This window comes from Fonticula alba (assembly GCF_000388065.1).
Source record: "Fonticula alba strain ATCC 38817 unplaced genomic scaffold supercont2.1, whole genome shotgun sequence".
NCBI classification, from domain to species: Eukaryota; order Rotosphaerida; family Fonticulaceae; genus Fonticula; species Fonticula alba.
The window spans coordinates 4,430,886-4,439,630 of record NW_009242971.1 but is presented as its reverse complement, the minus strand read 5'-3'; the positions used below and the strand labels follow the sequence as shown (position 1 = coordinate 4,439,630).

Below are 8,745 nucleotides of genomic sequence, written 5' to 3'. Positions count from 1 at the left end.
GGGGGGGGGGGGGTCAAGACAGCGATTTTTATCGCGCGGGTGCGTAGTAATGGCGTGGCCGGCGGAAATGAGCCTCCCTTTGAAATGTGCATCCCCGCCCCGGGAAGTAAGCCCGCGGCGGGGTCTACCAAGCGGTGGCCGTTGGCGCGACCGGTAGATGGCTACTACCAATAGCCCCCCGGTCAAGCAATAGCGGGCGGTCCAACAGATGGCCGGATCACGACGCGCCGTTGGTACCATCCGTGGGCAATCGCGCGGCGTGGAAACTGCCCGCCTGCTCCATCGTTCGCGTCGGGCCCCCCCTTCCCCCCCACCTCCCCCCCTCCGCTGCCCACAGCCTCTAGATCCCGCAACCGGCATGATGACTCTCCGCTCCAAACGAAGACGAGGAGTGGGAGGGCCTTGATGCAGGGGGCTCCCCCCGACAAGGCCCGGCTCACCTGCTAAGAGGCACTGGATACTGGCCATATCCTCCCACAACCTCGACACTCCTCTCCTCGCGTGCCCTTCATCTGCATCCTCTCCTCCTTTGTGCCGGATTGTCCCCTTTCCCTCTCTCTCTCTTTGCAGCCCCATGATGCAGGCTCGCGCGGTGGATACCCCGATGAGCGTCCGGGGCCAAGCTGCCCCGTCGGCGAAGCGCTCACCGTCGGCTGACCTCCACGTGCTGGAGCCGACTTCCAAGTGTGGCCGTCTGGCTGCCGACCCGGCAGTCGGCATGCCCGACGCCCTGCCCATGCCACTGTGTCTGACATTTGCCCGGGTGTCGACCGTGCCTCCCGGCACATCGATGGATCAGCTTCGCGGGCACCTGGACCCGGAGGCCTCCGGCTTCTTGGCTAGCCGGGCGACGACTCCCCTGCCCGAGGGTCCGCCATTGGCCTATCGTGCGGCCCTGCTCCAACACCTGACCGATTATCTGTGCGTCACGAGCTGCCACCACGATGAATGATCCCCTCCCCCGCCCCCCCCCCCCCTCTGGGGCATTACCACCCTTCTCCTTCTGACATCGCCTTCTCTTCGAATTCAACAACGAAGCTTCACCAGCAATGATCTCGCCTCGCGGACTTCACCCGGAGCCGCCTTCTGGAAGGTTGAGAGCGACACCTGGCTGCTCCTGAATCTGGTTGCCCGTGCGACTCCGCAGGAGCTCGGCTCTGCATCTGCCCTCACCAAGGTACGCACGTGTGCTGGCCGACATGCCGTCTCTGCTTGGCCTCCCGGCCGGCCGCCCTCGCGGCCAAACACACCGGCAGCTGACATCCCCCATCCGGCTTTTCACTTGCCAGCTGCTGCGGCTGTGGGTCGAGGAGTCGACCCCTCGTCGCCCGAGCCCCGTCTCTCCCCGGCTGCCTGCGACTCGGGGCTCTACCCCGGCTCGACCGAGCTCCCAGCATCCGGTGGAGACCTCCAAGCAGACCCCCTCGCAGGACGCCGCGGCTGTTGATCATGTCTTGCACCTCCTTCGCCGAGGCCAATTGAAGGAGGCCCTGCAGCCCAGCGGCCCTGGCGGTGTTTGGCTGTCACCCTTCCTTCGATCCCTGGCCCAGGGTGCCCTTTCGGCTGATGGTGCGTGTCAGCCTCGGTGCTTGTTATCTTCATTCTCCCCTTTGAAGCACACGCGCGCATGCACACACACACACACACACACATATATATATATATATATAAACACTCACTCACACACACACACACACACACACACACACACACACACACACCCTTTCTTGCTCTCCTCGACACTTGTCACTCCTCCACCCATTTCCCCCCCTCCTCTTCCTGCCTGGTGGTGCCCAGACCCCCTTTTTGCCAACCGCACCCTCTGGAAGCGCACCTGCCTCGGGGCGGCCCTCGGGGCGGATATTCCCCTTGGCGAGCGGGCTCTGCTGGGCGCGCTGGCCGGAAAGCCCCTGCTCTTTGCACATGCATTCCACCCCGGGCTACCAGGTCCACCAGGTGTCGCGGCCCCCGGCCCCGGGGGCTCGTCCCCTCCCGGAAGCCCGCTGGTTGGGGCCCTCGCTGATCCGACTGATACAGCAGTCTTCCGGGCAGCGGCCGCCGCGGCATCTGAAGCCCTAGACCGACGCTGGGAGGACCTTTTTTGGATGCACTGTCTGACGCAGGATGAGCGCCTGGCCGATGAGGCGCATCAGCATCGTGGTCGGTTCTCAGCCGCCCTCGGCCTGAATCCCCTCTGCGGCCTGGGCCACTTGCTGGCGGTCGCCGAACAGGAGCCCGGCATCCAAGACGAGGCCGGCTCTCTGGCCTCCCAGGCCCCAGATGCCCTGGTGATGGATTTGTTCGCAGACGCCGGGATTGTCGATCCGCTGGATCCGGCCTCCTCGGCCGGGTGCTCGTTGCCCCGGCTGTGGCGCCTGCTGCAGCGAGACATTGCCCTCCAGCGCCCTTGGCAGGCCCTTGACCGGTGCTTCCACTTCCTCCAGGCTCAAGTGCCCGGGGGGTTGCTTCAATTGATCGGCAAGGACTCGAATGCCCTCCGCCCCTTGGTGCCATTTGTCCAGGTGCTGCGCTTTGCCACGCACCTGGGTCTGGCCCTGGCCGAGGACTCGGTCGTCGGTGTGCCGACGCCTGCCCGGCAGCATACTGTCGATACTCTGGCCTGCCTATATGGCATCCTGTTGGCATGCACCCAGATGCCCGGTGCTCTGGCTTTCTCTTTGGCCAGTGACCTCCCGGCTGACGACCTCCCGAACCAATGGCTGGCCGCTCCGGTGTATCTGTCCTCATTGGCCCTGGCCGAGTCCACTTTCGGGCATCTTTTGGCCGTCCACTTTGCCGGCTGCCCGGACTTGAGTCACATTCCGGCTGGTCGGGCGCGTGTGCGGGCTCTCATGGCCTCCCTCCCTGAGCGCCACCCGACCGTGTTGACGGATGCCCCGCTCGATGACCTGGCCTCGGCCGAAGCGGCGCTACTCTGGTCGCTGATCCGGCTGCCGACGGGCTTGACTCCGACGGCACTGGACCAGCTGGCCATTGCCCTCCCGCCGGCCGAGTCGCCGGGCTCGGAGGTGGTTGGTGCGGCCTTGCGCGGTCGGCTCGATGCCGCGGCGATGCTGGGCCTGCCCGCCCCCCCCGATGACCCGATGGACATTGACACCGGGCTGGCTGATGGGTCCCTTGCGGACGAGCTGGACCGGATCCCGGAGGATGCGCATCTGGTACACTGGCGCCAAGTGCGCCGTGCGCTGCTGCTCGGATCGCCGGCTGACCAGGATTGGCTGCGCGCGGTCAATACCCTCACTTGGCTGGTGCACCTGCTCCCGGTGCCTGGGATCCTCGCCCGTCGGGTGGAATCCGGCCGCCAATTGGCTGCCGGGGTGGTTGACGAACATTTGGCCTCGCTGGCCGGCTCCGATGCCGATGCCGGTGCTGGTGCTGGCGGCGCCGCTCGCCCGTACCTGAGCATGCTGTCGCATGCGGGGCTGCTGCTGCGTCGCGCCCTGGCCGCCGGGCGCCTGGATGCCGTGCGCGCGGTGTTGGCTGGCCCTGGCGCCCGCGGTCTTCTTGCTGACATGGCCGGATCGGCGGCGGACCTGGGCACCGGGGGACCGGCGGCCGGGGCCCCGGGCGCCGCATCTGTTCGCCTCGCTGGGGCTCTGTGCACGGCCTTCGAGGCTGCGGCTCAGGCCCTCGCCTTGGCCAGCCCCTCGATCATGGATTCGGCCTCGGCGGCTGGCGATCATGCCGGGGCGCTTGCCACTGCGCGTCGGCTCCTGGTGGATCTGTCCCAGTCACTGGGGCAGGCTCGCCTGGAGGACCTGGCCAACGAGGCGGACGTCCTGCCCAGCGATGGTCCTGCCCCCATGGGCGCTGCCGATGCCGTGGGCGTCCCTCTGCCGGTGGTCTGCTCGCTGTTGGCCGCAGCGACTCCGGCCGCCCCAGCCGACTCAAATCAGGAGCGTGCCGAGCTGGCTCTCCTCCGATCGGCCTACCTGCCGGTGGTGGCTTTGTGGGTGGCCCGATTGGATGCTCGGGCACTGGCCTCGGCCGGGAGCCTTGCTGCCCCGGCAACTGGCGATGACACCGCCACTGCCTGGGTCCTTCGTCCGGAGGGCACCAAGTCCATCATTTTCGGGCTCGGCCCAGATTTGACGTGCGTCCACAGCCGGATGTGTCGTCCAGCTCGCCTGGCTGATCTCCTCCATGTGCCTGCCTTTTGCTCGCCCTCCCCCTCCCCCCCCCCCCCTTTCTCACACTCATCCTCCCAATGCAGGTCCAGTCAGGCCACCGAGGCGACGACCCCGGAGGCCAAGCGGGCCGAGAGCTGGTTGCAGATCGCCGGGTCCGATCCAACTCTGGCGCCGCATCCGCTTTTCCCCTCTGGCCTCATGGCAAGCCCTCCCATGTCGCAGAAGACCGCCTGCGAGCTGATTGCCCTGGCCCGAAGCTCCCTCCTTCGCAGCATGGATACCAGCTCTCGGTAGAGGCCCCATTCTCCCGCGCTCCCTGTGAATGTATTCCCAGCTTTTGTTCCTCCGGGCCCTTGGCTTTCTCTCTTTCTCCCCCCCCCCCCCTGCCCTCTCTCTCTCTCTCTCTCTCTCTCGCGCCCTCTCTGCCCACCACCTCAACCCTCATCCCATCTTCCACCCCTACATCCTTTCCCAATAGACTACACAGGAGAACCATGCATTGGCTCCCCTTCTCCTCCTCTCGCTCGTGCACATACGACGCGCCCCCATTGTCGAGCATCAACGCTCTTCCCAATACAAGGAGGTGATCTTCCTCCGATTGCTGGAAATGTATCTCAAAATGTTTATTGTGTGCCAAGGCACGGAGGGGTCACATGAGATGACGCGCTAGTATGGGATGTCGTCGAAGAGGGAGGAGGGAGGGGAGGGGGGAGGGGGGAGGGGGGGGGGGTGGGGGGGGATCCGGGAGGCAAAGGCGCTGGGGGGGCAGAAGGGGGGGGAGAGGCGCACCACCGAAAAGGATGGGGTCTTTCTTTATCTTTCTCCCCTCCCCCTCGTGTACATGCCTAAATCCTTCTAGATACCAGCACCGACGCCGAGGATGTCTTCATCGTCATCCTCCGGCAGATGGAACTCCTCGCCCAGGGCCAGGTGACCATCCTTGGACCCGGCAAAACCGACATCCATCTCAAGCGGCTGGCTACCCAGCAGCAGGGAGTACTTGTGCTCGGCACGACGCTTCTGGTACCACACCAGACCCAGCAGCAGGGCCAGGAGCATCAGACCAAGGAAGCCCACCAGGAAGGCCCACCAGGGAACCACATCACGAATGGTGGCCGGGATAGGCTCGCAGGTATCCCCCTCGAAGCCCTCGGCACAGGAGTTACACTGGTCCCCGGTCCAACCGACCGAGCAGGAGCAAATCCCGGTGCCCGTGCGACCACTGGAGCAGGACCCATGGCCACTGCACACATTGTCCACACCACCCGGGCAGAACTGCGAACACTCCGGGCCGAAGACACCGGCATCACAGCTCTCGCACGTCTCGCCGCTCCAGTTGGCGGCACAGGCACACGTGCCGGTCTGCTCGTCGCACACACCATGGCCACCGCACATGCGGCCCTCCCCGTCGACCGGGCAAAGGAAGCACGGCTCCAGAATCGGCGGAATGGACACCGCCCCGGCGCACGGGCGCACCCGCTTGGCGGAAATGTTGCGAATCCCATCGACACACTCGCCGCGCACCAGCTCGAAATCCTCATCCACACACACCGGGCAGGCGTGGGTCGACCGCCAGACGAAGCTGTACCGGCAGCTACGGGGCTCCAGCTCGGCCGTATCGCCGCCAGCAATCGGCACCGGCATGCCGATACCGGCATCCGGATCGCAGACCATGGTCACATCAGTGCGCCGGGGGATGGCGCGACCGCCATGCGACGCCGCGCACCCGAGCGTGCCCTCCGTGAAGATCAGCGTCAGCCCCAGGGGATTGGCGGGCCACGGCTCATTGGGCCGAGTACGCCGGGCCAGATCCACCATGGCCGGGTCCAATGGCTGGAAGCCAATCACCCGGCCCAGGTCCACGGAGTACTTGCCGTCGAAGACATGCTGGCAAGCGAAAGTGGGAATCGGAATGCCCGACGCATCATAGCAGACCACACTGGAGTGCTTGGTGCCACAGACATTCAGGAAGTACTGGTGCCCGATCGAGTCGGTTCCGGCGAAGTACATCAGCTCCGGATTGTACAGGGGATTGAGATCCCAAGTCCGGGGGGTGCCGGCCTCCGACGAGGGGGCATCGCCCTCCGGCTTGCCAGGAAGCGGCTCAAACTGTGCCATGGCATGATATAGGCAGTCCGTCAGGCAGCCGGTGCCATCCGGCTTGGAAGTGGTGCCCGAGCCACAGGCAATCGGAGTCGAAGCCCCAGGGACATCGGTGAAGAAGCCCTCCGGCACCGGCTTGCAGCCGGACCCGATGGTCGGGGCGTAGGTGCCAACCGGGCAGGGGGAACACTGCTGAGACCCGGGCTCCGAGCCAAAGCCCAGCATGCACGGCTCACAGACCGGAGCCGAGCCGGCATCCACACCCTTGAAGGCCATCCGGTAAATGCGGGCCACATTGTTGCGCACATGTGCCACCGCACCCAGGTGGAAGACAACGGAGAAGGTATACGTCCCGGGGGTCATGATGGTGAAGGTGCGCGTGACGCGCGAGCCGTTGGTCCTGTTCAGGGCATAGGTCTCAGGGTCGGCAATGTCATCATCCAGGTTGTCCATGTTCAGGTACATGATGCAAACCCGGTTGCCGACCGCACTGAAGCCCCGGAGATCAGGAGATGGCGCGATGGGGGAGAAGGAAAAGGCCCAGGAGGGCAGCAGAGGGAGAGGCGCGGGTGAGAATGTGCTCGCATGGGAAGAAGGCCGAACCGAGAGAGAAAAGGTCCACGCATAGCACGCGGGAAAAGGAAGGAGGGCGAGGGGCAGTACCTGCAGAAGAGATCATACTCAATCTCAAAAGTGCCAGGCTGGAGGAAGACACGGGTGAACTGCAGCACCGAATCCATGGCGTCGCCCTGGCCGTAGCCGGAAACAATTCGGTTGCCACGCAGGATCCAGCCAGACTGATCACACCCACCATCGCAGTAGGTGGAGAACCCGGCCGGAAGGGCAGACCACTCGGTCACAGACTCCACGCGGACGGCGGCCGTGCCAGCCGGGCAGATCTCACACGCAGGAGCCCCAGGAGCCGGGTCGGCAACGAGAGCCGATCCGACAGGGCACGACTCGCAGGTGGCCGTGGCCGTGTTCAAGAACTGCCCCTGCTCACACGTGCACTCATCCTCAGTGGGCTCCGGGACCTGCGCGCTGCCGGGCAGCGTGATATCACACACAGGGATGTGGTTCTGCACAATTTCCGCAAGGGAGAAGGTCACCGGGCGGGTGAGGGCTAAAGAACAAAGAAAAAGGAGAAAGGAAGACAGTGCAGGAGCAGGAGGAGGCAAGTGGAACGGAGTGGAAAGGGTGAGTAGCCAGGCAGCATGACGGACGGCTGCGATGATGGGACAGGGGGAGCGGCAGAGAAAGAGGGAAGGAAACGGCCGGGGGATGGACAACGTACTAGAAGCGGAGCAGGCACCAAAGTTGGGATAGAAGTCGGTGGACTTGCAGGCAACATGGCTGTTGCACTCGGCCGCGCCACGGAAGGAGTATGTATGCTCAGGGCAGGCCTGGCACTGGGTGGCACCGCCGGGGGCCGGCGAAAAGGCGTTATAGTCGCAATTGTTGCAGGCGGTGCTACCATGCTCGGCGGTTGCCGAGCCTGGCGGGCAAGACGAGCAGTGATCCGACGCGAAGGAAGCACCGACGGCCACAATCGAATCAATCAGTGCCATGTCCTGGCCAAAGGTAACCGAGCTGTCCTTGACGTAAGACCACCGGAAAGCATGGTGTCCCGAGGTAACCGGGAACTCCACAGTGGTCCAAGGGGCGTAGGAGGTCAACGGGAGGACCGCCTTGTTGTCGATGTAGAAGATGAGCCTGTGACATGGGCGAGGGGTTAGAGGAGAAAGGGGGGAAAAAAGCCCGGCCAAAGGCCGAGAGGTGGGCCATGAAAAGGTAGCAATGAGACGGGATCAAGGCCGCACCCATCATAGCCACGCTCGGCATCCACCTTGTAGGTGAAGCGGATAAGGTTGCCGGTCTCACGAACAAACTACACACGACCGGCGGCGACAGGAGGAAGGGTGCAGAAGGGGGCGGGGGAGGGTGGTGAGACTGGGAGTACGGGGATGGCAGTACACCAAAGGGAGGGCGAGGGAGAGGGAGAGGGAGAGGGAGGGAGAGATGGCAAGGGGGAGAGAAGCAAAAGAGAGGTCGAGGAACAGAACACAGTGGTAGGGCCACTTACCACGACGTTCAGGTGGAGGTTGGCAGAGAAATTATGGGCAGCGCGGTTGTCACCGGAGGCCAGACTGGTGCCATTCGAGTTGGATGCCCAGCTGTTGCACGAGGCCTCGACAGATGCGTCCATGGACTTCGGGGAGGCCATGGCTTGGAAGTTCCACGCGCTGGTGGACCCGGTGGTGGAGGAGCACTCCGAGACAAACTGCGGGGGCAGAGGCTGCCAGCCGCCCTCGCCGGTGCTCGGGTCAATGCCACCGCCGAACATCTCCGACCCGCCGAGACTGTAGAAGCCAGGCTGGCATTGAGAGCACTCGAGCGACGCAAATGGCAGGAAGGTGCCAGGCTCACAGACCAGATCGCACGGAAGGTTGTCCTTGGTTTGGGGGAGCTTGACATCTGGGAGAGGCAGGGG

The 8,745-nt window shown here is 64.6% G+C and overlaps 2 protein-coding genes across 2 annotated transcripts in view; one reads left to right on the top strand and one right to left on the bottom strand.

Moving 5' to 3' along the window:
- Positions 1 to 426: 426 nt before the first annotated feature.
- H696_00951 (hypothetical protein) lies at positions 427 to 4,530 on the top strand. Its single transcript, XM_009494840.1, has 5 exons — positions 427 to 921; positions 1,039 to 1,177; positions 1,290 to 1,569; positions 1,798 to 4,114; positions 4,235 to 4,530. Exons 1-5 carry the CDS (start codon positions 575 to 577, stop codon positions 4,443 to 4,445), a joined length of 3,294 nt encoding a protein of 1,097 aa, XP_009493115.1. The 5' UTR covers positions 427 to 574; the 3' UTR covers positions 4,446 to 4,530.
- Positions 4,531 to 4,922: 392 nt separating this feature from the next.
- H696_00950 (hypothetical protein) overlaps positions 4,923 to 8,745 on the bottom strand; it is a 4,381-nt gene continuing 558 nt past the window's right edge. The window contains exons 3-7 of the mRNA XM_009494839.1: positions 8,338 to 8,729; positions 8,075 to 8,142; positions 7,549 to 7,967; positions 6,918 to 7,377; positions 4,923 to 6,744 (exon numbers count right to left, since the gene is read on the bottom strand). Coding sequence (XP_009493114.1) covers positions 5,007 to 6,744; positions 6,918 to 7,377; positions 7,549 to 7,967; positions 8,075 to 8,142; positions 8,338 to 8,729 — 3,077 coding nt within the window. The 3' untranslated portion in view covers positions 4,923 to 5,006. The remainder of the gene's footprint in view (positions 6,745 to 6,917; positions 7,378 to 7,548; positions 7,968 to 8,074; positions 8,143 to 8,337; positions 8,730 to 8,745) is intronic.

Excerpts from the sequence above, each read along its gene's own strand:
- H696_00951 (XM_009494840.1), top strand. The coding sequence starts at position 575 with ATGATGCAGGCTCGCGCGGTGGATACCCCGATGAGCGTCCGGGGCCAA. Across the intron at positions 922-1,038 it reads CAACACCTGACCGATTATCT|CTTCACCAGCAATGATCTCG; the intron begins GTGCGTCACGAG and ends TCAACAACGAAG. Across the intron at positions 4,115-4,234 it reads GGGCTCGGCCCAGATTTGAC|GTCCAGTCAGGCCACCGAGG; the intron begins GTGCGTCCACAG and ends CTCCCAATGCAG.